The sequence below is a fragment of the Medicago truncatula genome, chromosome 3 (genome assembly GCF_003473485.1).
Source record: "Medicago truncatula cultivar Jemalong A17 chromosome 3, MtrunA17r5.0-ANR, whole genome shotgun sequence".
Classification (NCBI taxonomy): domain Eukaryota; kingdom Viridiplantae; phylum Streptophyta; class Magnoliopsida; order Fabales; family Fabaceae; genus Medicago; species Medicago truncatula.
The window spans coordinates 40,279,777-40,307,365 of record NC_053044.1 but is presented as its reverse complement, the minus strand read 5'-3'; the positions used below and the strand labels follow the sequence as shown (position 1 = coordinate 40,307,365).

The 27,589-nt window shown below is 34.4% G+C and overlaps 2 protein-coding genes across 2 annotated transcripts; one reads left to right on the top strand and one right to left on the bottom strand.

Moving 5' to 3' along the window:
- Positions 1 to 6,791: 6,791 nt before the first annotated feature.
- On the bottom strand, positions 6,792 to 8,894 carry LOC25489630 (pentatricopeptide repeat-containing protein At3g02650, mitochondrial). Its single transcript, XM_013605688.3, has one exon. It carries the CDS (start codon positions 8,733 to 8,735, stop codon positions 7,047 to 7,049), a length of 1,689 nt encoding a protein of 562 aa, XP_013461142.1. The 5' UTR covers positions 8,736 to 8,894; the 3' UTR covers positions 6,792 to 7,046.
- A 6,178-nt stretch (positions 8,895 to 15,072) lies between these two features.
- On the top strand, positions 15,073 to 18,419 carry LOC25489628 (membrane-associated progesterone-binding protein 4). Its single transcript, XM_013605686.3, has 8 exons — positions 15,073 to 15,268; positions 15,404 to 15,480; positions 15,727 to 15,798; positions 15,919 to 15,956; positions 16,875 to 16,918; positions 17,049 to 17,095; positions 17,741 to 17,915; positions 18,140 to 18,419. The coding sequence occupies exons 1-8, from the start codon at positions 15,173 to 15,175 to the stop codon at positions 18,305 to 18,307; spliced, it is 717 nt and encodes a 238-aa protein (XP_013461140.1). The 5' UTR covers positions 15,073 to 15,172; the 3' UTR covers positions 18,308 to 18,419.
- Positions 18,420 to 27,589: the final 9,170 nt, after the last annotated feature.

Sequence of the window (27,589 nt, the reverse complement as noted above, 5' to 3'; positions counted from 1 at the left end):
CTAATCATACAATTCTATAAATTAAAATAAATTGCTTACGGTTTATGTAATTTATTTTAAGTTAAATGTCTAGATGATCTATATAATTTTAATTAATTAGGGAGTAGCCACAACATCTTTAATTATGCAAGATTATATATTAAGTGTTTAAGAAGATCATAGTTGTGACATTGATGGTAATTAATTATGTTGAACATAGTAAATCTCATCCCACATGAATTTTTGCTATGTTTTTGTATAATTAATTAGGATGAAATATCAATTTATATTTTCTAACTTACCCTCAGGAATTAGGAAAAGGAACATAAATTGATAGTTTTGTTATTCAGTTATATGAATCTAATTGAATAAAGTTTTAGCCTACATGCAAATTTTATGTCACTAGGTTCATAGTTTGAAACATGATTTACGTTGGTAAAACATGATATTTGTTTTGTAGTCTTAATTTTAATTGTAATTAAGCATGTGCTTAATTTTGCAGCTATGAATTTTTCTGATTTTAAGCGTGAAATTCCCCGAACTGAATGTTGAAAACTATAAGGTGTGGAAGGAGCGAATTCTTCTTTATTTAGGGTTGATGGATATTAATTATGCTATTCGGAAAAACGAACCACCTTCAATTACAAAAACTAGCCTTCCAGATGATGTTGATCGTTATGAAATGTGGGAACGATCCAATCGTCTCAGTGTGAAGTTCATAATGACCAACATCTCGATTAGTATTCGTGGTTGTTTTGATCGACATAATAATGTCCGAGCATTACTTAAGGCCATTGATGAACATTTTGTACCATCTGATAAGGCACTTGTAAGCACCCTTATTATGGAGTTTTCAACTATTAAGCTCATCCATATGAAAGGTGTGCGTGAGCACATTATGCGAATGAGTGACATTGCCGCACAACTAAAGACACTTGAGGTTGACATGTCTGAATCTTTCCTTGTTCATTATATTTTGAATACCCTTCCACCTCCGTATGAACCACTAAAAATTTCTTACAACACACATAAAGAAAAATGGTCAATTAATGAACTCTTGACCATGTGTGTTCAAGAAGAAGAAAGGTTGGCGGTGGAAATAAATGGGTATACTCTGATGAAGATAGTGGGAAAGGACATGATTTCGAACCATGCCAAGGAAAAGGGGAAAGGTAAAATACCTCCCGATGGTGGAATTAAGAAAAAGTTCAAATGTTCATTTTGTAATATGAATGGACACATAAAGAAGGATTGTTCTGAATTTCAGAAATGGTTTGAAAATAAAGGTAAACTAATCTCATTTGTTTTGTTATGAATCTAATATAGTTGATGTTATTTATAACACTTGGTGGATTGATTTGGTTTACAATCCATATTTCTAATACCTTGCAGGGTATGACAAGCCTAAGGAAACCACTTCCAAGTGAGCAATGCATCTATTCAGGAATCAAGATGCGTTCTCATGTGGAGGTTGTTTGAACATGGAATTTAGCTTTAATTAGTGGCTATGTTTTAAATTTGGAAAAAACATTTTATGTTCCTAGTTTTCTAGAAATTTAATTTCCATTTCAAGACTTGTACCTTTGGATACTCTTTTAATTTTTATGAAATAACTTACATTTGTTATCAGAGCCTGCTCTGATACCAAATGTAAGTTATTTCATAAATAACAAAAGAAATAACTACTTAAACAGCGGAAACTTAAATTAGGATCAAGGCATACCTCCAGCCATTGCTCCTGCTTGAAGAAGTTGAGACTCTTCTAAACCTTCCACAATCTCACTTTGATGGTGTAAGTCTTCTGAATAGAGATGTTAGGCTTAGGGAACCAAAAATGTTGAATTGCAAGCCTTTATATAACTTCTGCCATCAAGAAATTATGGTACGTGCAACAACTACTCCTCATTCCAAATGGGATAGTGGGCAGTTACTATAATTGAGGGAAAGAATAAAAGACCACTTTCTGCTTAATGGGTAATTACCATAATGGGCCCTTAATGATAATTACCACTTATTTAAATAATAAAGGGAAAAAATCCAACATAATCTTCCATTGAGATTAATTGAACATCAGGATTGTTTGATCGTTGGTGGGTGAAAGAGAGTGGAATTTTAGAGTGACAATAAATCAAGATTTTAAGAAAATGTATATAAAAGGACAATTTTATTATTATTAAAAACTTTTTAAAAAAAACTGGGTATAACCAGAAATATATAGGGTGTGAATAGAAAAACTCAACATTTATCCATCTTAAAAGCCACTATGCATATATTGTCTATATTTCATATTTTACTTGAAAAACATGTTAATTTTTTCAATAAATTATCACATTTACATTCATAAAATGTAATTCTATTTTCAAAGTGTGGAAAATATGTATTTATATCTGTGTTTTTAACTTTTGGAGATAATGATTTATATCAGAGTACTGAAAATGGGGTTTTGTAACCTTCTTTTATGTATTATTTGAGTTACACAAGAGCATCATTGAATCATGTTAGTTTTGCAATCTCCTACTTGTGTTCTGTCTTGCATGATTCGAAGTTGTTAAGCGTTTCTCATAGTATTAATGTTAAATATGCGTGCGCTCCAATTGTATGGGTACATTTCAATGTTGGGATTTTCATGTTGCATCCAAACACGGTTCTCTTCTCTCTCTCTCTCTTTTTTTTTATTTTTTTTATTTTTTTTATGGTAATAATCATAGTTTAGGTCAGGCAATATTTACAACGTAGGGAAAAAAATCTCAATGATATGTTTCTTGCTTGTAACGCAAATAATTGATGTGTTGTATTAGTATTCTAAACTACGAGATATCGAGTTTGATTATTACTCTAATAAAACATTGAAATAATCTCTGTGAGCTTAGCTCAGCTGATAGGGATATTGTATATTATATGCAGGGGTCGGGGTTCAAACTCCGGACACTCTTTTTTCAAAATGTGTTTGAGTCATCGTAATCAAATGTGTCCGAGTCATGAAACCTGGTCCCTCACACAGATTAATCTTCATATTCAAAATACGGCAGATTTGATCAAGTCAACCTTCCATACCGCGTTTGCCCCTCACCTTGACCGTATGGTTCGTTGGAACAACAATAATTTCAATCGCGTTGTGCTTAATGTGGACGGCAACTGTTTGGGAACTCCAATTCGAGCTGGATATGGTGGTATTATTCGGAATTCTGTTGGTTTCTTCATCTCAGGGTTCTCCGGTTTTCTTGCAACAACGACAGACATATTGATGGCGGAGCTTATACATCGCAGTCTGTTGCTGATAGTGGAATTAGGCGTTGAGGAAATGGTGTGTTACTCTGACTCTATGCTCTCCATCAAGCTTCTCACTGAGCATGCTTCCAATTATCATGCATATGCTCTTTTAATACAAGACATTAAATACCTGCTTCACACTCGAAACTTCTCCATTCATCATTGCCTCGGAGAAGGGAATCAATGTGCAGACTTCTTGGCTAAGCTTGGAGCCACCTCGAATGAAGAATTTGCCAGCCATGTTACTCCTCCAAGTGACCTCCTTCCTTTGATCAGGATCGACGCAATGGGAACTCTTTTCCCTAGAGCTTAGGCTTTTCCTTTTTCTGTTCGTCTTTTTTTCTCCTTCTTTTAGCTTTGTAACCAAAAATAAAAAAAAACACTTTTTTCAATATCATCTCTAACATTCACTTTTTTATTAGGCGAATCAATGGGAGTCTCGCATAAAATAGTAGGATCTAGAATGATTTAACCCAATAAAACAATAAATGTTAAAGAGAGTGTTTAGAAAGAAAGTATTTGAAAGAAAGTGTGTTTCTAAAACTTCTCCACGTAACAATAGAGGTGAGATTCGACATCATATCAATTGAATGGGGCAAAGTTAATGGTGCTGAGCGTTTGAAATAAAGTACTACAACAAAAATCTGAATAAAATATGTAGGAGTCTTGTATGAGCGGATTAACGTGATGAACTTCATGAGTCAAACTAGACCAATTGGGTATTTGACTGGTTTGAAATTTTGAATTGAATCTATTACAAAAGATATTTTCTTGGATTTATATTTTTTTCAACTTGAACTGGTTTGATCACCCACTATTTTTTCTCGAATAATGTAACAACAGTAATCATAAGTATTACCTTGAATTTAAACTAATAAGGTAATCAACAACTATACCATCATCAATCAAGTTTCATCTACCAAAATCAATCTGTGCAAAACACTTTCTTACAACACTACACGCTGCCTGCCTATATCATGCTGCTTGAACTAACCCCCCAAAAAAAGAACAAGAAAAATTCACTCCAGAATTTTGTATCTCTGTAATGCAACCATAATCAAGACTGCATTATCTACAATTGACCGGTGAATCTACACAATGGTTCACTTCAAGAGTGTCACATCTTCATAATAGCTAGTTAAAATGAACACATGGTTTAGAAAATGAAAATATAAAATGTTTCCACAAAGTAAACGGGGTCTAAGCTTCCATAAATTTACTAGTCACTTTAGAAGCTTGTGGAGTACCATTAACTTCTAAAAAACAAACCATTCAAGCAGTAAAAATAAACCAGACTTCATCCAATTCCATACCATAACTTCAGAGCTTCCACCACCTTAGCTAAAGCATACATGGTTCTAAAAAATCAGTGTATTCCTTTTTTTCAATATTAAAATGGTAATTAAAAAATTAATGAAGAGTGAAGCCACCTTTGCACTGATCAACAGTGACAAAAAAATCAACATCACCACCAGAACAGAAATCAGTAAGATGCATCCCTAATAAAGTGCATATCAGGCACAATCAATAACCCCAAAAATTCTCAGCAGAACTTTAAAACAAGCATAAACAGAACCTTAAATTCTCATTAGAATTCACTTTACTCAAGTAAATTCAGATTTCCAACTTCCAACACCACTCCTTTCACATAAATGTTATTCAACCGAAAGTGGCATGATATATCTACCTACCCTTAACACTTGAGATCCATAACCCTCCATCATTTGCCTAATCCCATTATTATCGCCAAGAACATGCAAAAACAACACAAAAAATCAGGAACAAGCGAAAATCACAAGATGGAATAGGCAAATTGAACACGGGTAACAATGAACATGGACGACTTCCTGAGTTTAAAGAGCGGAGAAGAGGAGAGTTCCAGATTGACGAAAGAGTTGTGTTGCAGAGCTTAGAGAGAATTGTGAGGTTTCACTTGGATTGGATGTGAGCGTTGCAAGGATTCAACGTGTTTAGTATTTTGGTTTAGGTAAGATGTGAGAAGTCTGCATGTTTCGTGTTTTGGGTCATAAGCTTTTGGGAATTCATAAGCTTGTTAGTGGAGCTTATGGGAGCTCATAACTCTTATGATATTTTCTCCCAGACAGTTCCATAAGCACTTATGTCAGTAGAAAAGCTTAAATAAGCCAGTCCAAACAACCCCTAAGTATGATAAGTGATTTATGAAAGAAAAAGACCCAGACTTTGGTAAGGATACTGATGATTATCTCGAATATGGCAGGTAAAAGATGTTAATATTTTGAAAGCAGACAGACATAAAAGAGAGAAATATTGAATTACAAAAGAAATTCATGACTGCTCCAAGGACAACAATAAAAGAGGGTGGATTTTTACAAGTTTGTTGAGATCAATTATATTCATAGATGTTGCTAGTTCCCGTGGAGATAAACCAATGCTAAATGTAGGAAGCTCCCGTAGACTATTACCATATCAAGTGAACAACTGCTTAGTTAAATTAACTAACCGTTAAAAACGAATATTTGAAAGAAAGTGATTCGAGGAAAGAGGAATCAGTGACCAATGCAATGGGAGCCCAGAAGGGGGGGTCAAGAAGTATTATCATCAACAATAAAGCAAGACAAAGAGGTCTGTAATGGAATCTCCATTAACTTGTCCAATACAAGCCCTGCTCAGAAGAAAATTCAAGAGATGAAAAGGGAGGAATGTGAAATCTCTCTAAAAGTGGCTCCAGCTGTCCAAAGATCATATAGATTAGGCTTTACATTGCAGTTCATTTTGATTACCTACTAAAATAAAGCTCTTGCTCTTCCAATTTCAAAATGCATGCAAGATTAGAGAATGAAGCATGTTTACTATTTGATAACTCCTATCCTATACCTATTTATATTGCAGGAGCATCTATAGTTTCTCTGCCTAAAGAGTGTACTGATGCAGTAAATATAAGTCAGAGACAAAGCCTATGAAAAAAAAACAGGTAGAAAATGAAACACAGAACCAGAGTTACCATTAACAATATATTTTCTTAGTGATCACTAAAATTTGATCATCTTCATCAGCAGAACAAGATCAGGCATCAATTATAGCTTGAAATCCCAAAAAATAATTCCTTTTACCAATGGGAGGGAGCAATGTCAAGAAACTTGGTGCATATCAGTTTCTATCATAGTGCCATGGTGATAAAGATTTGGTGCTTTCCTCATGACAATACTGACTATGACCATACACAGATCCAACGAAAAATAATTTAAGAGAAGTTTATTAGGAGGCCTATAAGAGCAACAAAAAGAAATGTATTCCCCTTTAACTGCATGTCAGAGTATACTTCCTGCAGATGCATTTTGTAGATTTCTCTCAATTAAATAAGTATGCTACACTTTAAGCTACAGCCTAATAGTTATACAAAGAATACCCGTGAAACTGAAAATGAAACATGTAATACCAGCAATAATAAAACTATATAAGGGACATGAAAAATAGAAGAAAAGGCTTCTTTTTTTTTTTAAATTGAAGTGTTTATTACATGCAACATTATCCATTAGCATGTGTTTGAAAGGAAACACGTATGAAAGAGGCACTGAAACAGCACAGTGTAAGTGCTATGTAGTTATTGTGTGACATTAATTAGTCGAAAATAAAGAAATCTGATTATATGTGTCACTGTCAACACTAAACTGGGGGAATTAAACAAGATTGATTATATCAAAAAAGCTAGTAAGCAAACTCATCAATAATAACTTCAGAAAATTTCTCCTCTCAGTAGTTTTTGGTATGGAGAATGTAACCTAAGAAAAAAATTACAAATACCAGGCTTCTCCTGTTCAGGCCACTAAACTTTCGCTTTGTGCCTCCACGGCCTCCTTTTCCGCTTCCTTGACAGCTCTAACTAGGGCCCTAGTGATGCCCTTGAGATGTAAACCCTTTTCTTTCATTTCTTCTTGCAGCTTTTCTGCTTTTTCCCAATCCAAAGCCTTCAAGCAGAGAGACTGGATCAGCTTCTCGTATTCATCAGCAGAAGCACGTACCCCAAAATCCTTCATCTCAGTCAACAACTCCAAAGCCTCATCAAACCGTTCCAATTTGCAATATCCGCGGATTAGAGTGTGATACATGACAGGGCTTAACTTCGAATGATTCTTTTTAGCTTCCTCCAAGATCTTCCTAGCCTCTTCCATCTCGCCTCCATTCGAATAAGCACTAGCAATAACAGAATACGAGTACACATCTGGTTTCAAACCCCTACTTTCAAGTAGCCTCAACATCTCCACAGCTTGTCCCATTTCCCCAACTTTGGAATAACCGGTAATAACATAATTGAAAACAGCATTTCCAGGAAGCGGACCATCAGCAATCATTTTCAAAACCAACTCTTTGGCCTGATCAACGTCTTTAATCCTACACAAGGCTCGAACAACAGCCGAAAACGGCTTTATTGCACGTTTCCTCCTCTCAGCAGGGATATCATTCAACAGCTCCAGAGCCAGTTGTACAGTTTCATTTTTATGACACAAATTACCAACCAAAAAACCAACAGAAGACAAAGGAGGATACATCTTATTCTCCATCGCTGCCATATACACCGCATGAGCTTCTTTCACCTTCTCACCCTTACACAACCAAGACAACATTCTACCAATTTTCTCACCATCAGGAATCCTCTGTGCATCAATCATCTTCTGACACACAGAACACGCCAAATCAAAATCTAATCTCCTACAAAGACCTTCAATCGTAAAGTAATAACTCTCTGCATCCGGTACACACTGAAACCCATCAAATTTCTCCAAAACCCCTAACGCAGCCTTCCCTTTTCCCAATTTCGAAAACGAACTTACCAACTCATTAAGAATCGCAACATTAACAACCCCATTCTCTTTCTCCCCAATTTCCTTCACCAAATCCCACAAAGAGTACACATCTTTGTCCCTCAATGAACCACCACTGTTACATATTGTAACAACAAAAAACTCTAGAACTTGAGCTGTAACCTTACGCGAATTCTCACTCCAAACCCAGTTTAAAAACCTAACAAGATTCTGAACAGAAACAATTTCGATTTTTTCAATAGCTTTGATGAGAAAATCTTGATGTACATTCAAATCCATATGATTAAGAGTAGACTCAAATGACCCATCATCACTAACTTCTTCGTTCTGAAGAAAAAATACAACTTTCTCCAATTTTTCATCATCAAACTGATAAACCTGTTCTTCCTCTTCTACTCCAACAACGTTTTCATTACCATCATCATTCTGAACAGGAACGTCATCATTTTCGAGATGAACAGCACCATCCTCGTTTTGAGTAGCGATTTGTTGAGAGAAGAATCTAGGGTTATTGGAAAGAAGTGAAATTTGAGGAAAACCTAAGGAAGAAGAAGGTGTAGTTGATAGTGTAGGGTTTAGTATGAAATTAGAGAGAGGAAGAACCTGAATCAGTGGTGAAGCAGAGGCGGCGTTGAAGTTGCGAAGAGGAACACATCTTTGTCTTGAGAGTATCGACCTCCACATTGTTACTTTCGATTTCAATGGCGACACTGCAAGGGATTCGTGAATGCAGCTTGTGAAAAGGTGCACCGAATGAGAGAATGCAGGGTAGTAGGGTGAAGGACAGGATTGGGATATTCAAATTTCAGTGAGGATATTTTCGTCTAAACATATATATCATTACATCCACATTTTCAATAGGGAAAAGATAGACAAACACCCTTTTAAAGGGTGTACATCCATAGTCCATACACACGTTAGACATGACAAAAAATTATTAAAAAATTATTAAAAAAAAAAAAAAAGATGATCAGATCTAGAAAGAAAGAAGAAGGTGTGAAGCGGTCCAATCTCTTTTCTCTGTATATCTCTCCACCTACAACAACTTTCTCATCAAAACCTCCTAACCACCACCACCGCGCCACTGCCGTTCTTACCTCAGATCTTCTATGTCTTCAATGCACATTTCTAGCACAACATCTTCATATGGGAAACTCACTCTTGCTGTTAAAAAAAAAAAAAGGAAACTCATTCTTGTTCTTTTTGTGATTGTTCCTGCAACAAGTTCGCTATTCGTTTTCAGCATTACCTGAGATGTTATGTTTGTAAGCCTTGTCATGGAATGGACATGTAGGGAATTCTTTTTTATGTTAATTTTCGGTAGAAAATTTTACCTTTCCTGTTCTCTGTATGTAATTGTAAACAAAAACTTTTTTCCAAACTAGATATTGAGTTAGTCTTAATAAAATAATTTGTAATTGATAATAATGATAATGATATCGTCAGGAGTGCGTTTGAGTAATTCACTGCCGTTAGCAAGTAGTTCTTGGCTGCAAGAACCCATAAAACTATTTGCATTCACAATTTCTCCATTACCACTTCTGCTGCTGCTGGTGTTTATGGTATTTCCTTTTCCACAATCTCGTCATCGTCTAAAAAAAGTGGCGAGAGAAAGACTGTAACTGCGGAGAGAGAGAAAGAGAGAAGGAGAGAGAGGGAAGAGTGGTGTTGAGGACGGCGGAGAGAAGGATGAAGGACGGTGGATGAGAGTGGGACGGTTAGGTGAAGGGAGAGGAAGAGAGAATTGTTTGTTTGATCTGTTTTCTTTTCTTTTACAAAGATTACATGAGCTTTGACAGAACTGCCCTCAATTAAGTGTTGAAATTTCAAAATTACTATGCCACCTGGAGGTGTATAAGGGTGTGTTGCCAGCTATGTATGTCTACCTATCAGGACTCTTTTCAATATTACATCCACATTTTGAGAAAAATAAAAATGGGAAAAGAGACAATTATTGAGACGGATGAAGTATAATTTTTTTTATTCATTTGCTCTCGCTGTGACAAAGATCCTTGACTCAGGATTAAATATAAAATAATCTCTGAATGTACACTTCCGTTATCACTTTAGTCTCTGATGTTAAATAATTTTGTTAAGTGATGATGTGACAAATGTTTTATGCTGAGAAGGAGCGTGAAGTATCACAGGGACTAAAGTGAAAATAGAAAATGATTATTTTGGTCCCTGAATCGAAAATCAATATCCCCAAATTGAATTTCAAATTCCTAAATCTCAAATCCTTAAATGTCAACTAATTCTCTCTTTTGTTCAAAATCAAATCTTTCATTAAACAACAACTTGTTGTTATGTCCCTGACTGTACATACTTAGTATATGTTTAGTTGCACGGTGGGTGCACCAAAACTCACGTTTACAACAATGAAACGCTATTTCATGAGAAAAATTTTGTTTGGCTTTAAAATAGGCAAATTGATTCTGCAGCCTTAAACATACGTTAGCTTGAAGCTCACATTTGAAGCTTATGCGGCAACCTAACTCAATTCTACTCTTTTATTAAAAGTGCGAGCTTTACCCAAAAACCATAACAGGAAAAGACAAACGTGCCCTGAGTTTTCAGGCGCTCGAGGCACATTACCAATGTGCCTAGCGCATGGGTATATGTCAAAAGCCATGCCCTAGGCGCATGGTAGCCTACACCATGTGCTAGGCGCCTATCTCATGTGCTAGGCTCGTAGTCTTGCCTTTCCTAGGCCCAAATTCTCTGATTTTTTGTCGTTTTAAGTCTTCGCCTTCAAATAAATTGCCTCGGGACTTGGGAACATAATTCCTCCCATTTTGTAAGTCTTATGATGCCTCTTGAATCTTCACAATTCTTCGGATGTTCTTGATTTGCCGATTCTTCAAGGTCGCTAGGAGGATGATGGACTCGATTATGCTTCTGATGTACAATGTTGATTCCTCGAGATGCATTGGACTTTTACATTCTACCACAATATCGTGAATGTGAATGTTTACCAGATTCCAGAGCTTATCTTCCATGTCTGATTGATGAGAAAATATAAGCATCTTTCAATCCTTCCAAGGGGTCACCATAACTCCAAAGAAGATAGAACAATCTCAAGTTACATTACCAATGTCCTTACACGTCAAGTTCTATTCAATCCAAGCAAAAAGATTTATATTGAAGAATTTACTCCAACATTCTTCCTTACCTAGCCGAGTATATATCATCACGGGAACTAATCCAAATAAGCCTATCATTAGTATCTGCATCAATTATTAAATTATGAATATGTTCTTGATTGAATTGAGGAAGTTGAGTATACAAGATGTTAGAGTTCCAAACCTCAAGGATGTGAGTATCATGCGAATATTTATCCATCGACATTTGGATCCAAAGCTTATGGGATTGATGTAAAATGTCCCATATATGCCTGCCCAATAGAGATATATTAGAGTGTCTCGAAGCAATGGCGGATTCAGAATTATTACTAAGTCTGAGCAAAAAAAAATTGCAACACATTTATAGGGGTTTACATAAGAAACTGCAAGCAAATCATTAAAAAATTTAAAGAAATTTATAAGGGTTTATATGAGAAATTTAAAGAGGTTTACATAAGAAATTGCAAAAAATTGAGCCAGAGCCGGGACAACTACCTAGATTAGTCGGATCTTAGAACCACCCCTGTCTCGAAGTATGAATAACTAAACACCATAAGTTTTGGATTTCGATGATGTCTTCCAATAAGTTTTGGATTTCATTGACTAAAGGAATAAATATCAACATCAATATTATCACAAAACACCACTGGGAAGCTAGAGATTTTGCATACTATAAATAGGTATAGCAGTAACAACACTTTTGGCTAAGGTGACGCGTCTAGATCTACTTAGAAGATTCATCTTCCAACAAGTTAACCTACCATTGATTTTATCCAAAATAAAATGAATATAAGAGTTTTTGGCTTTTACCCGTCTACCATGGTGTCAGTTTAGACAATACAACAATTTTTTAATTAATTTAATTATGTCGCATATTTGTGACTTATAAAAATCTAAACCCTCGTAAAAACCTCACATCTATATGCACAATGAAAATTTCATTCTACGTGGACAATTCCTCCCACTCTTCTTCTGTCTATTCTCTCAATGGTGGACTATTGTTAAGAAAAAAATAGTCTAGTATTTAAAAAGGGAATAAATAGATATATGTCTTGAATAAAGACAAATTTGACAAAAATAAGACATTGAATTTTCAAATGTTTTCCCCTTTGTAATTTTCTTCAAATCATCAAATAATGATTTATTCAAACAGGAACTTATCAAGACATATTAACTTTTGACAAAAAATAAGACATTGAATTTTCAAATCTTTTCCCCTCTAGAATTTTCTCTAACCCGATCCAACAAGGGATTTAGGCTAAATAATACCAAATCATCGAATAATGGTTTATTTAAACATCACTCGGCAAACCGGTGGTTAACTCCAACTACTGTCCGACTTGCCAATGCCAATGTTTTAGATGAGTGAAGAAGGCTCCCGCCAATGGCGCGGAAACGCCACTACTGCAGTTCGAGGTTCAACTGTTGTTCACAATAATCCGACCAACCACCTCCTATCAAGGTTGCAATTGCAACCATCTTGATCTTCCATTACAACCAACCACTCGTCGTGGTGTTGATCCGCCATCACAAGTCCACACGATGACTAATCTGCATTATATTTATGCTAACATCGTGGTGATTGATCTGGAGTATACTAACGAAGTAATAACCGATTCTATTAATGATTGGAGAGGTGTAGCTATTTTTTAATGTAGGCTTAAAATTGCTACCTTAAAACATAAACGATAGGTTTAATATAAATTTTCAATTCGACTATCTAAATATATGGAACTAGATATGTTGATTTGAACTTACTGTGTGTTCTTAAATAAGAAAGTTGATATTAATATTAAATTTATTTGTAATCACTATTGTTTCCATAATTTTATCTTTACGAGAGAGTTAATTTATATTTTTAAGATGTTTATTGTTGATTGAAGAAAAAGATGTAAAATAAAAAAATAATTATTGTAGTTGAAAATGACAAACAAGCCATGTAAAAAGGGATAGTAAGTTGTTCTCGAACTTTTTTTTTTAGACAAAAAGAAGGCAAAACTCTATTCGTTTTTATGTGTTTTGTTGCAATTTTACTTATTAGTTTCGTTGTCTTCTTCATCCTACATTGTATTACTACTTCCGCTTTCTCAGAGACATTGAATTCAATGATAGCATTGAGTATCCTTAAAGAAAAATGCTAACACTGAGTATGGCCAGGGTCCAAGGGACACCAAATATTCTTAATAATATATATATATATATATATATATATATATATATATATATATATATATATATATAGGGATAGAGGTTTGCTAGGATACAGCCACTAGTCTTTATTAAAGTATGTTTTAGCAAAGATATAATTAAAAAGTTGTTAAATACACCTTAAGATGAATGTTGTTAAAACACACATTCTAAAAAATAAGTGGGTGTATGTTAGTAACTCCAATAGGCATTTGCTAGAATACAAGAACTTGTTTTTTAGAAGGTGTGTTTTAGCAAGTTATAATTAAAAAGTAGTTAAATACACCTTAAGGTGTAGCTTGCTAAAACACTCCCACATAAAAACTAGTTGGTGTGTTCTAGCAAATCCCTCATATATATTAGAAAAATTAAAGACTTCTTAACATCTACAAATTAAAATTGTTCTTTACATGTCTTCATATTTAAAAAGTATGGTAGAAATTAGGGGTGTTCATGTCCAGTCCAATCTAATGTAAACCGCGATAACCAAACCGAAAAATAAAAAACTGAACCATACCAAAAATCGAAAAAAAACTGCAATTTTAAATAGATTGGATTGATTTTCGGTTCCCCTTAGTATAAACCGATCCAATCCAAACTGAAATATTTATATTTATATATTTATTATTATATGAATTTTTTGTAAATGTTTCCTTAATTTACAATTTTGTAACTATTTTCTAGACTTTTTCTTTACTAATGTTGATTTTTTTTTTCTTTCTTTAAGATATATTATTAATTTACCATTCTGTAACTATTTTCTTTAACCTATTATTTTATTTACTTTATGCTACTTTTATTTTCTACTTATTCATCTTTTTCGTAATCCTATTATTTTTTGAAATGTCATGAAATAATATTTTTTTTTAAAAGAAAATGAAAAAAATATACAATAATGAAAACCAAAAACCAATCCAAACCTAATTTTTTTGGATCGGATTGAATTTTAAAACAAAATCAATTAGATGAACAAATAACAAAACCGAAGAGATTGGATCAAATGATTTTTCCTCCCAAAACCGAACCAATCAAATCCGCGAACACTCCTAATAGAAATCTATATGAAAGATTTCATATATGAAAGACTTAACAAGTATAACATGAATAGTAGTGGGCCACTACAAGTAGATCCGTCGCTAGAAGATGTAGATATTACAATTATTTGGATATATAAATTACCTATATATATATATATATATATATATATTTTATATATCTTACCTTTTTCAAATTACATAAAGGCATATTTATAATATTTGAATTAATAAAGTACAATAACAACTTTCTAATTTTAAAGTGATATGAAATACGGGATAAAATACGGGAGAAAACTTAGGTACAATTTTTTAGGTGCTTTTCGTATGGTTCTTAACTAAAAATACATATTTTTTGGATATAACAAACTTTGAGAAAATTATGGATCTGAGGAAATCATGGTATTTTTAGTTAAGAACCATACGAAAAGCAGCTAAGGAATTGTACCTAAGTTTTCTCCTAAAATACGTATTTTATTGGTGTATGAGAGGAATGGGGGGTGAGACAAGAAGAAAATTTCTAATCTAAAATTCTCAATAATTATCGTGCATATTGAAATTTGTCAAGGATCTTTTAAAATAAGTAAAATGTAAAATGATAAAATCAATAGTTGTTATTGTAACAAACTTGCTGTAACAGGAAAAAAAAACTACTATATAAGTTGTTCCAAACAAGGAAAGTGAACCGAACCAAAGTTAAAGTTGTTGGAGAAGTGCGGTTCTCTCTCTGTCTCTGAATATCTGTGAGTGAGTGAAACAATAAAAACAGAACAAAGCGATGTCGTTAAAGACACTAGTAACTTCTCCGATTTCCGGTTTTGCCCTTTTCGTCCTTTTCCTTGCTCTTCTTCTCCGATTCTCCATCACTTCACAGGTTACTTTTTCAAACCAACAATTTTTTTATTTTTTTAATATATAACATTTAAATTACGGTTTTTGTTCTTTTTATCATTCTGCATCAATTCAGTGATTTAATTTAAAGATTTTGACTTCGAATTTCTGTGTTCAGAGATTGTTCACTACTGAAGAGCTTGCATTGTTCAATGGAACTGATCCAGGGTTGCCAATCCTTATAGGAATTCTTGGGTGGGTATTTCTCTCTTATCTGATTTTGAAATCAAATGGTCATGTCACACTTGATTAATCATGTGTATGAATAAATATGGTTAAATCAACTGAGTTCATCGTTAACAGAGTCAAAATTGTGTAAACTCAACTACATTAATTTTCAATGTGAATTGTATTATTTACCGTTTGCAAATTTCTTATGGCAGGTAATGGCATAGTTACAGTTTTTGTGAACTCTAATAATGTGTATCTGTTTTTTTATAGGTCTGTGTTTGATGTAACTAAGGGAAAATCACATTATGGTCCAGGAGGAGGTTATCATCACTTTGCTGGAAGGTATGTTCTCAAACCCTCTTTCCTGCTTCATCCATGTTTTTGTTCTGTTTGTATTTCTAATCCATTGAAATATATCCATTTGAACTCATGTTTTTCTTGGTTGGGATATCATGATTTCAGGGATGCTTCTCGCGCTTTCTTCTCTGGAAATTTCACTGGTAAAATAGTTGAATTTCACTTTAATTGGATGAAATTTTATTCAGTTTTTCATTATTCTTCGTTTTGAGAACTGATAGCATGTATGATGTTCTAAGTGTAGAGTGATAATAAGACTGATTCATAAGTACCCAAATACAAAGATATAATTTGACGAATATTTTATATTCTCTTTGTTACATTTGGTTTTGATCTTGCAAAGCCTTACCAGGTCTACTTTGTTTTCATGGAGTTACAATTTCATTTGTTTCAAATTTGTATTTATATAATTCAGTATACAAAACTGATCGAGTACTTCCCATCATCTTCATGTTTTAAATTGCAACTGCCACAATAGTTTGATGATAAAATAATATTAAGAAATGCTAGATGACTAAATGGAAGCAATATATGGGCTTGAAGATGATGGAAAATTGCGACTGCCACCTTTGTTAATTTTTCTAGAATCCTAATCAGAGTTCTCAATTTCTGATTTAATCAATGACTTTCTCCACTTCATGCTTGATTACTTCTACAATGATATTCCTTTAGTTGTTTTTGTACATCATATTATATCTTGAATTTACATTTTAACAACCTTAAAGGTACTTTTGATTTTGATAGTAATGAGAATTTGCATTACTGACAGAAAAAGACCTTTAGATAAATCAGAACATCGAATGCATTAAAATATAAAAACGGGAAAAATATAGAAGAGAAATGCTTGCCAAAAATAAGATTAGATTAACCCTAGCTGCAATTTCTTTAGAGTGAAAATCAAAAGTCCCTTTCCTGTATAGATCTAGTTTTGAAATGTTATAGTATACCATGGTACTATTACCAAAACTTTTCCTGCTATTGCTGCTCCTAGAAACAATTTATTCCTTGAACAATATAGTATGTATTTTAATTCTTAATATTCCTTTTTGTTGATCATGTAGGAGATGGACTCACTGACTCATTGCGCGGTCTGTCTAGCACTGAGGTTGTGATTATGTCGTTTCTTGTTTTCCTGTTCTTCTCTCCTTGACTCTATAACTTTCAATTTTTTTTAATTAACCTGAATTAATATGGAAGATAGATGTAAACCTTACCTTAAATTAAACTGCGTGCAGGTCAAGAGTGTAGTTGACTGGAGGGATTTCTACTTAAGATCTTACAAGTGAGTCATATTTCCTTCAATCTGCTACTTTGTTTTAACTTTTAAGTATCTGATTAAAGATATGCTTGCTTTGGAAGGATAGGATAATAGCTTACCTTCTCATGTTACATTAGTTATGATGGCTTTCTCAAGGATAGGATGATAAATCACTACACAAGTGTTTGTTCCACATATGCTCTTGCACTGTTATGAGCGTAGCAAAGATAAGGTTGTTGCGTTGGATGTGTGGTAAGACTAGACGAGATAGGATTAGAAATGACGACATTAGAGAGAGTTGGGGTAGCACCTATATTAGCAAAGATGGTGGAAACTAGGCTTAGGTGGTTTAGACATGTAAAGAGAAGACCCATAGATTATGTAGTAAGGAGGGTAGATCAAATAGAGGGTACCTAGAAATACCTAGAAAAACTATAAGAGAAACTATTAAGAAAGATCTAGAGATTAATGAGTTGGCTTAGTTGTTTGCCAGTCTAGATAGGATAGTATGAAATATGGACTCTTCCAGAGTGTTAATTTGTAATCATTTTATTGTTTTTATAAAATTGATGCATGCTAATAGATTATTAGGAATTGAAAATTAATTTGATTTTAGCTAAATCAGACAATCAATTCCCTTCAATACTTATCCTTACTTTACTTATGTAGGCCTGTTGGCAAGTTAGTTGGTCGATACTACGATAGCCGAGGGAATCCTACAAAATATTTGAAAGGGGTCGAAGCTAAGGCGGCAAGAGGTGCTCAGCTTCTAGAAAAGCAGAAGATTGAAGAGGCTAAACAACCTCAATGCAGTTCAAAATGGAGCCAAGATGAGGGCGGTGAGGTATAGACTATTGTCATTATTCTTAATCCTGTTTTCCATATATGATACATCAAGTTCAGGATGGTTGTGAGTCATGATTATCATATTATACAATGTTAACATATCACTTTTGATTACAACCAAACTATGTTGTTTAACCTAAATTGTTGTCATATTTTATAATTAGCAGTTTAACTTACCTGCATAAATGCCGATTATGACATAGGTTTACATGTTTTGATCAGGTATGGTGTGATGTTGGCTACCCTAGGTTGGTCAAGAGACCAATAGAAATTGCTTTGACCGGGAAGATGAGTAAGCGTTGTGCTTGCTTTGAAGAGTCTCAGTTAGGGCAACCTGGGTTAGAGGTATACGAAGGCTGTGACTACAATGCTAACAGGTGCAAAGTATAACCAGGATTCTAATACAAATAGGAATTTTGTTTTTGAGGTATATATGTATTTTGAATATATGTATATTAAGGCTTATTTTAATGAAGCTAGTAATTGAGGTGTTTGTTTATTACTGTGTTTGTGACTCCCATGTCGGGTTCCACTTATTGAGTCAGTATTTTTGGTGAAGAACAATGATATTTGTACATCCATTCCATGACAACTTTAGTGACAACCTTGTTTTTCTCTCTTCTTATTGGTCAAAAACAATGGAGAGAGAAAAATGAAGAGAGAGGATAAGACCATGATGTGAGTATGAGAGAGAAAGTTGTACAAAAGTTGTCACAAATTGGTTGTACAAATATCATTTCTCTTTGGTGATGTCGGTGCTTGGAATTCGTTCACAGCTATAAAATTTGATTTGATTTACAAACGTAGTTGCATTTTTTTTTTACCACCAAACCAAAATCCTTGCTTGGAGTTAAATTTGTTTGTTTTAATAGACAAACTCGAATAAACATTTAATAACAAAAGTCTGAATAATTCACCAATAGGCAATGGCTAAGCTAATTTACGGTTTATATATTAGTCAAAATTACTACTTTAAACTTGTGTATATAAATTGTTTCAAGAAAAAAAAAATTGTATATAAAAAAGTTGATGCACTCTCATTCACATTTAATGGAAAATAGATTGATTCCATTCACATCATATTACTCTCTCCCAACCCCCTCGTCATCTTTCTCTTTTTTTTAGGGGCATCTTTCTCCTCTTTCTTCATCTTCATATCAACATTTACATTCGATGTAAGATCTAGATGCATTGCAACTTCCATCACCACAAACCAGAATTCATATTTTATCTTTTCCCTGTAATTTTTTCTTTTTTGTTGTTTTATTTCATTGTCAAATGCAATTTTCTAGATTAAATTAAAAATAGACTTGCAGGGTAATAAAATCAGAGCAACTTATTAGAAAAAAAAAATGTTCAAAGTATTGCTTTTTACAAAGAGTACAAAGTATTTCTTGATAAAATCACTTATTAGTTTTTTTTTAAAATAAACTGTTGTGGTAATTAATAGTGCATTGGTTATTTCATTGTTTGTCTCGTTTTTCAAATTGGCCAATTCAATATATATATATATATATATACAACACCTACCCTTTTTCATGAAGGTGTGCATTAGCAACATCCACCTTTTGATTTTAGACAAAAATACCCATTTTCTCTTTTTACATTTGGGATTAAATACATGTCTTTTAAAGACATTTCACCACTTCTATTAACATTCTCTCTTGCTCTTAAACAAACCACTTTATTGCAGGTTAGGAAAAGAAGAAAACTTTTTTACTGATTATTTTTCTTATTGATTAATGAACATATATCTCCTTGACTCTCATAGATTTTTTTTATTGAAACACAAAAGCATCAGTTTTAGTGGGTTTTTCATTGAACTTTTTTTTGCGAAATGTTTTCAATTGAGGATTTTGAGAGAAACCCAATTTTAAAAATTTTGTTGATCTAATTTCATGTACTGCATGCAACAATGCTATCGCTGGAATCCATTTTCTATAGGAATATGGAATTTTTATATAATTCAATTTCAATTAAAAAACAAAAAAAAAACTCACCAGGGATGGGATGTTGGAGAAGAAGTCAATGGAATATGAGAATTGTTGTTCCCACATGTGATAAGGTTGTGCCACACTAGTAAAATACTATTTTACCCCCTCAGCAGTTAACTACCGAGGAATTTGAACTCCGGCTGCAGTTAACTATCGAGGAAATCCTCGGTAGTTAACTGCCGAGGAAATGTTTCATCGGATGAAACAGCCACCTGCTCCCCTACACACTATTTTCTTCATCACCTTCATTTCCACCTCCATTCAATCCCAAAATCCAATTTTTTTTTAATCAATTCTTGATCCAAAATCATTCAAGCATCAAGCATAGGAGGTATCAACACACTTTTGACGTAAAAAAACAGGTATTGTGCATTTTATTTGATTGATTTTTTGGGTATTTTATGGGTATTTACGTCAGTTAGGTAGAACCTTGTCATGAGAATCCTCGGCAGTTAACTGCCGACGAAAACTGCGACAGTGTAGTGCCGAGGAAAACCTCGGTAGTAAGGTGCCGAGGAACTCTTGTGAAAAATTTTCACAACGAAAAAATGGCAGCTACTACCAGTTTTTCAAATTTTTGTTTTTTTTGTTTTTTTTGTTTTTGTTTTAATTCATTATGGCATTGATGTTTATACATTACTTAGTTGTTAATTCATATTTATGTGTTGTTTAATTATAGTAATGGTAGAGAACGCGAAAGATGTTCCGGGAGAGACAAAACAAAATTTTGTCGAAAATTCCGGAGATGTCAAACCGCCTAAGGTTGAAGCGAAACCAAACATTGATGGAGCTTCCGTCCATGTTGAAGCTTCAAAGTATGTTGGCGGCTCCGGTGTCCTCCCACTTCAAGCCCACGAGGTCGACACGACTAGGTTTTTTTTCAGACGATGTTAAGTCGAAAAATAGAGATGAATTGCTTGAGTGGGTGCGTCGACAAGCAAATAAGGCGGGATTTACAATTGTCACACAAAGATCAAGCTTGATCAATCCAATGTTCCGGCTAGTGTTTGAAAGGAGTGGAACTCACAAAGTGCCGAAAAAAAACCGAAGCATGCGAGAACGGGCTCAAGAAAATGTGGGTGCTTGTTCATGATTAGTGGATATCAAAGTAAGCAAACAAAGGAATGGGGATTGAACATTCTAAATGGAGTTCACAACCATCCCATGGAGCCGGCTTTAGAAGGACACATTCTTGCCGGTAGATTAAAGGAGGACGACAAGAAGATTGTACGTGACTTAACCAAGAGCAAGATGCTTCCAAGAAATATTTTGATACATTTGAAAAACAAAAGACCACATTGCATGACAAATGTGAAGCAAGTGTACAATGAACGTCAACAAATATGGAAGGCAAATAGAGGTGACAAGAAGTCGTTGCAATATCTAATATCTATGTTGGAGGAGCACAACTATACTTATTACTCAAGAACACAAAGTGAGAGTACTACAATCGAAGATATCTTTTGGGCTCATCCAACATCCATTAAGTTGTTTAACAATTTTCCAACGGTTTTGGTTATGGACTCCACCTACAAAACCAACATGTATAGGATGCCAATGTTTGAGGTAGTTGGGGTCACTTCGACCGATTTGACATATTCGGTTGGGTTTGGATTTATGACACATGAGAAAGAGGAAAACTTTGTTTGGGTTTTAAAAATGTTGCGTAAACTTCTTTCGTCAAAGATGAATATGCCTAAGGTGATTGTTACCGACAGGGATATGTCTTTGATGAAAGCGGTTGCACATGTTTTTCCCGAAAGTTATGCAATGAATTGTTACTTTCATGTGCAAGCAAATGTTAAACAAAGGCATGTCTTAGATTGTAAATATCCTTTGGGTTTTAAAAAGGATGGGAAAGAGGTGAGCAATCGCGATGTTGTCAAGAAGATAATGAAGGCATGGAAAGCTATGGTTGAATCGCCCACTCAACATTTATATGCAAATGCATTAGTGGAGTTCAAAGATTCATGTAGTGATTTCCCAATTTTTGAAAATTATGCCATGACCACCTTGAATGAAGTGAAGGACAAAATTGTGAGGGCATGGACAAACCATGTGTTGCATCTTGGTTGCATGACCACGAACAAGGTCGAATCGGCTCATGCTTTATTGAAGAAACACTTGGACAATAGTGTGGGTGATTTGAGTACTTGTTGGGAGAAAATACATGACATGTTGTTGCTTCAGTTCACTTCTATACAAACATCCTTTGGTCACAGCGGTAGCGTGTTGGAACATAGATTCAAAGATGTCACTTTGTACTCGGGGTTAGGTGGTCATGTGTCTAGATATGCTTTGGACAACATTGCTTTGGAAGAGACACATTGTAGGGAAACATTGTGCATGGACAATGACATTTGTGGTTGTGTTCAAAGGACATCTTACGGGCTACCATGTGCATGCGAAATTGCTACTAAGCTCCTTGAAGAGAAGCCAATTTTATTGGATGAGATATACCCCCATTGGCTTAGGTTATCTATGGGTGAAGAAAGTAACGAAGTTGCTTTTTGTGTCGAGGTTGAGTTGAAGGCTATTGTAGAACGTCTAAAGAAACTCCCTTTCCAAATGAAGTTTGAGGTCAAAGAGGGTTTGCGGCAGTTGGCATTTCCTGAAACCACCTTGATGTCTCCACCACCACGAAAAGTACCAACCAAGGGAGCAAAGAAAAAAGTCGACATTGCGAGGTCCAAAGGAAAAATTACATCGACTAGTTGGATCCCTTCTTCGTGGGAGGTTGTTGATTCCCAAAATCCGGATAGCCAACCGTCACCATCACCAACAACATCATCGTATAAAAGGAAAAAAGGTGCTCGTCTTGGTAAAACATCACTTTCCCTACTTCCACCTCCTACTCCGTATCCAAAACCTAAGGCTATCCCGGTTATGCGTCCTATTGATTATATCCCACGCTTCATGCTTCCATTTATTGAAAAAGTGGTGGATGTTATCGGCGATGGACATTGTGGATTCCGGGCTATAGCCGAGTTCATGGGCTTGACCGAAAAAAATCATCTCATGATCCGTACACATCTTATTCAAGAGTTGATAGATCATAGAGATGATTATGTTGAAGTATTTGCGGGTGAAGATCGTTATAACTACATTTTAAACGGCTTACATCCTCCCGCAAATACAAAAACTTGTGCACATCTTGTTGATAAATGGTTGACTTTTCCGAACATGGGACACATTGTTGCTAATTATTACAAAATATGTGTGGTCGTGTTGACAAATCTTGAAGTTGGAAACTCGGAATCTTTTTTCCCACTAAGAGGGCCACCACCGTCGGGTAATAAAAAAACTCCCATCTTGTGCCTTGGGGCAATTCCGAATCATTTCGTGCTTATTTATTTGAAGAATGGTTGTCCACTACCTCCATCATATACAGAGTGGCACAATCATAAGAAAGAAGATGCGGTGACTTGGGAAGATGAGTATTTGGATCAACATGAGTTGTTCCGAAAGTTCATGGCTATTGAAAGTGGAAACAAACCGTCCAAACCACAAAAGGAGTCAAACAAAGCGGCACCTATTTTGTTGGACACTCCCGAAAAACCAAAGCAACAATTTGAAGTTATTGTGGAAGATGAAGAAGATTCTATGTCACTTGATCTTCTCCAATCACTTGGTCTTTAATGAGTGATTTTTTGTCGGTGTTAGTCCTTTTTTTTGGTAGAAATTACACCGACGTATATTTTGGGGTCGAAATTGTAACGTCAATTTTTTGTAACTAACATTATGTAATTTATATTGATATATATATATATATATATATATATATATATATATATATATATATATATATATATATAATAATAATAATAATAATAATAATAATAATAATATGACTTTTATGTGGTGAAACTAATGCAATACTTATTTATAACTTATTAATGTTTACGCATTTGATTTATTCATTATTACATTCCATTTAATTTTGTTCTAATATATATATGATTCTTTTCTTAAAGCTTTATTCAAGTGAGACATGTCTGAGGTTGCACAAATTGAAGGACGTGTTAGGTACTCCGCGTTTAAAAAGACGGTTAAGGTTATGATAACACCGACGAACTCTCTTGACAATTTGAAGGCACAACTTAACACTTATTTTGAGCATCTTGGTGAAAATCAATATACACGTCACTTGTTTGGTCAAATGTCATGCATAGACCTAGGAGAAGATAGAGATGAATACGTGTGGAAAACGGCAAGCTATATGTCTTTGCTTATTCGCGACGACGGCGACGTCGGATTTATGTTTCGGAATATGGTGGAAAATAATATATTATATATGTATGTTCGTTCCATATGCAATTGCGTTGAATGTAAGTAGGGATATAATTTAATGATGTGTAATGAGTTGTTTAATTATGGACAATTAATTATGGAAACTTTGTAATGTTTTAATGAATTTCAAACGTTTGTTTAATTTTAACCAAATGTCGGTTTAATTTAATTATGAACAATTGTAAAAGAAATTGTATTTATCTTGTTTATGTCCGAGTTTCAATCTTGTATGGATTATTTTGCCTTTGGAAATGCTCTGGTTTAACTACAGGTAAAAACTGGCCGAAAAAATGGCTTGGAAATGTTTAGAATTATGCAGAATTTGCTGTCTGCACAATCAGTTTTCCTCGGCAGTTTACTACCGAGGTTTTCCTCGGTAGTTAACTGCAGCCGGATTTTCAAATTCCTCGGTAGCTAACTGCCGAGGGGGCAAAAGAGTAAAATACTCGTGTGGCACATCCTTATGTAAAGTGTAAACAGCAATTCTCATGGAATATGGAGAGAAATGAGATAAAACAACAGCAAATTACTTTCCTACCCTCTAAATCTAATTTAAAACAATGGTATTTTTGTCCAAAACCAAAAGGTGGATGTTGCTAATGCACACCTTCATAAAAAAGGTAGGTGTATTTTTCAGCGTAAATTAACTCATGTAGCACGAGAATGAGGAAAAACAAAAGGAAAAAGAGGAATTCTCCAAGTGGACTACGATGGTGAAAAAGAGTTACTGGACCATGCATGCAAAGAGGACCTTTGCATAAAATAGAGATTTATTTGAATTTTCCTATGCTATATATTTGACAACACTTGGTAAATAATAGAGTTTTTCTATCCTTGTAAATTTGCACATGTTAAGAAGTTTAAAGTAGTAACTTTGATTTGAAATTCTAAATCTAGATTTTTCAGTTTTTATTTTTTTTGGTGGTGTATGACTCAATTCCACCTAATATAAATACTATATATGATGTATTAATAATTACTTGACTAATCCCCATGAGCTTATCTCATTTGGTAAATCTTCTGCCAAGTTTTAGGGTAGATAATCAATGAGTTCTGTGTTGTCTAAACTCTAAACAACGATTGCAACTTTATCTACTGATGACTTATCTGTGCCATCATTCTTAAAGTTTTTTTGATTCTGTAAAACATAATGTATGAATTGTATCATATTTTATTGGGAATATCTTGGGATCGATAGAATCAGACGACCATTCCATGGCGGAATATCCGGCACTATCATAAAGGAACTTGGCATGAAGTTTCAATCTATGTGACCAATCAATATAAAACATTTACAAATGCACTTTTTAACAATGACTCACAAACATGTTAGATGGAAACTCACAATGTACCGCCTTTGGGTTGAATGCCGACAAAACCATCCATAGATTTGTTCAAAGACCAAAGAACGACACTGAAATGATACATACATCATTGTTGTTATAGCCAAACATATTATAGAGTATAGCTAGCTTGAAGGCAAAGGAAACCATGACTTCATGTCACATATACATACTTACACTTTGATAACCCCTCTAATTTTAATAGGTTTTCTACCATGGCGATCATATGTTATATTCCACAATATAGATTTCAAAGCTCTGCCAAGTGTGAATGAGGATCCTACAAAAATTTAGCATGTCAAAAGAAAAGAAATGTTCACATTCTATGTAAGAAAATGAGATTATTTTTAAGACTCTTATATGACATGTATTTCATTCAAATAATAACAATGAAAAGTATTCTCAACTTCTCGTGCAAACAGACCAGTAACAAAATAAATTACAAATGGAAGTTCACTTGCATTTCAACAAAATAAAGAAAAAAAATCTAAAAGAAGTAACATCTGAAATATAAAAAACTTACGTTCCAACAGAGCACTTCTAGAATAACTAGCAAACAAGACATCTCCTAAAGAGGGGTTTCCTATCATTGTCACGGGGACGGAAATGAGGTGGAGCCGCTACTTTTTTCAATGATGGCCTTGAAAATATCATCCAGGAAACAACATTAGTAGACACTTTACGACAAGATCGCAAATTAATCTCTCTCAGGTGAATGCAGTTTTCTACCACTTGCCGGACTCCCTTCTCTGTGACATAATAACAATGTTCCAGGTCAAGTTGTAGAAGCCGAGGGCAAATCTTTGAGATTGCATACAGTGCTCTATTATCAATTCTTGAATGGGACAAGTTCAACACCTCCAGTTTGGAAGCTTCATGGTTGATAGAAAATAAATTAGCCCATGAGCAGAAGGCAAAGTTCAAATGCTTAATGTTAAGACATCTCTTAAAGACTATATATATATATCTATTTCAGATATGCAATGGCAAGAGCTCAAATCCAGAAGTTGCATGTTAGGGAACATGAAAGCAAACATCTTGATGTCTTCTTCTTGCAAACGTAAATTTTTAGCCAAATGGAGAGACTTCACTTGATGGTATACTACTGAATCCAAATCCACTGACGGTTTTGAGCCATTTCCTATATTTGTTGACTCCATTCTGATCTCAGCGAGCAAATGAAAGTTCCTAAGGAGTGCAAAGAAGGATGAATAGGTGAGCTGGTAACAACCGCTGACGTTTATAGACACCAAATCAGCAAGATATACAGACAACTCATTGATACGCTGATCATTCAAAAACTTTGCATCTTGAAGATCTAGAAGCTGTAGAAATCGACACTTTGACAGTAGATAAGAGATCCCATGATATGTATAATTGAAGCAATCTTGGAGGATAAGTTCCCTCAAAGGAAGAGCTTCAAGTGCTAGAGAGCAAAGCAAGAAATCAGAAATGCATGAAAAAGACAAATCATGACAAGTTAATCCCTTCAAACTCCCCAATGAATCAGCGAAGTATGGAGTAACTTTATTCGTTTCAATTGCTTCTGTAAAGATTCTAAGAGAGAGAATTCAAAGTGGGTCTCTGGCAAATTGCAGTAGCAATACCAGCACGTGTTAGGAAAGGGCAATCGAACATAACCACCTCTTCTAAAAGCTCACAGTTCCTGCACAGTTCCAAAAACAATGAATCATCAATATAGAAATTACCAGAGAGGTTAACCTTGTGGAGTTTTTAGATATTTGTGATTTTCAAATGTAACAAATTCAACAAACCATATGCACTCCCTTATATCCTTTATATCTCTTTCCTCAACCAAAACTTTACCCTCTTCATCTTTAACACACTTACCTGGTCCATCCGTCCATGTCTCTTGTCTTTCTTTCTCGTCCCTTAGCAAGTTTATATATAAATTTATCTCCCTCCTTGGTACTTAAAGATTGATATAGTCCTTCACCGTCTCTCTATAGCAAAGAATTTTTTACTTAACTAATTGAGTGGGATTTCACCTTTGATTCATGTATGTGAATGTGAGAATACAAATG

Excerpts from the sequence above, each read along its gene's own strand:
- LOC25489630 (XM_013605688.3), bottom strand. The coding sequence starts at position 8,735 with ATGTGGAGGTCGATACTCTCAAGACAAAGATGTGTTCCTCTTCGCAAC.
- LOC25489628 (XM_013605686.3), top strand. The coding sequence starts at position 15,173 with ATGTCGTTAAAGACACTAGTAACTTCTCCGATTTCCGGTTTTGCCCTT. Across the intron at positions 15,957-16,874 it reads CTTCTCTGGAAATTTCACTG|GAGATGGACTCACTGACTCA; the intron begins GTAAAATAGTTG and ends TTGATCATGTAG. Across the intron at positions 17,096-17,740 it reads TTCTACTTAAGATCTTACAA|GCCTGTTGGCAAGTTAGTTG; the intron begins GTGAGTCATATT and ends TTACTTATGTAG.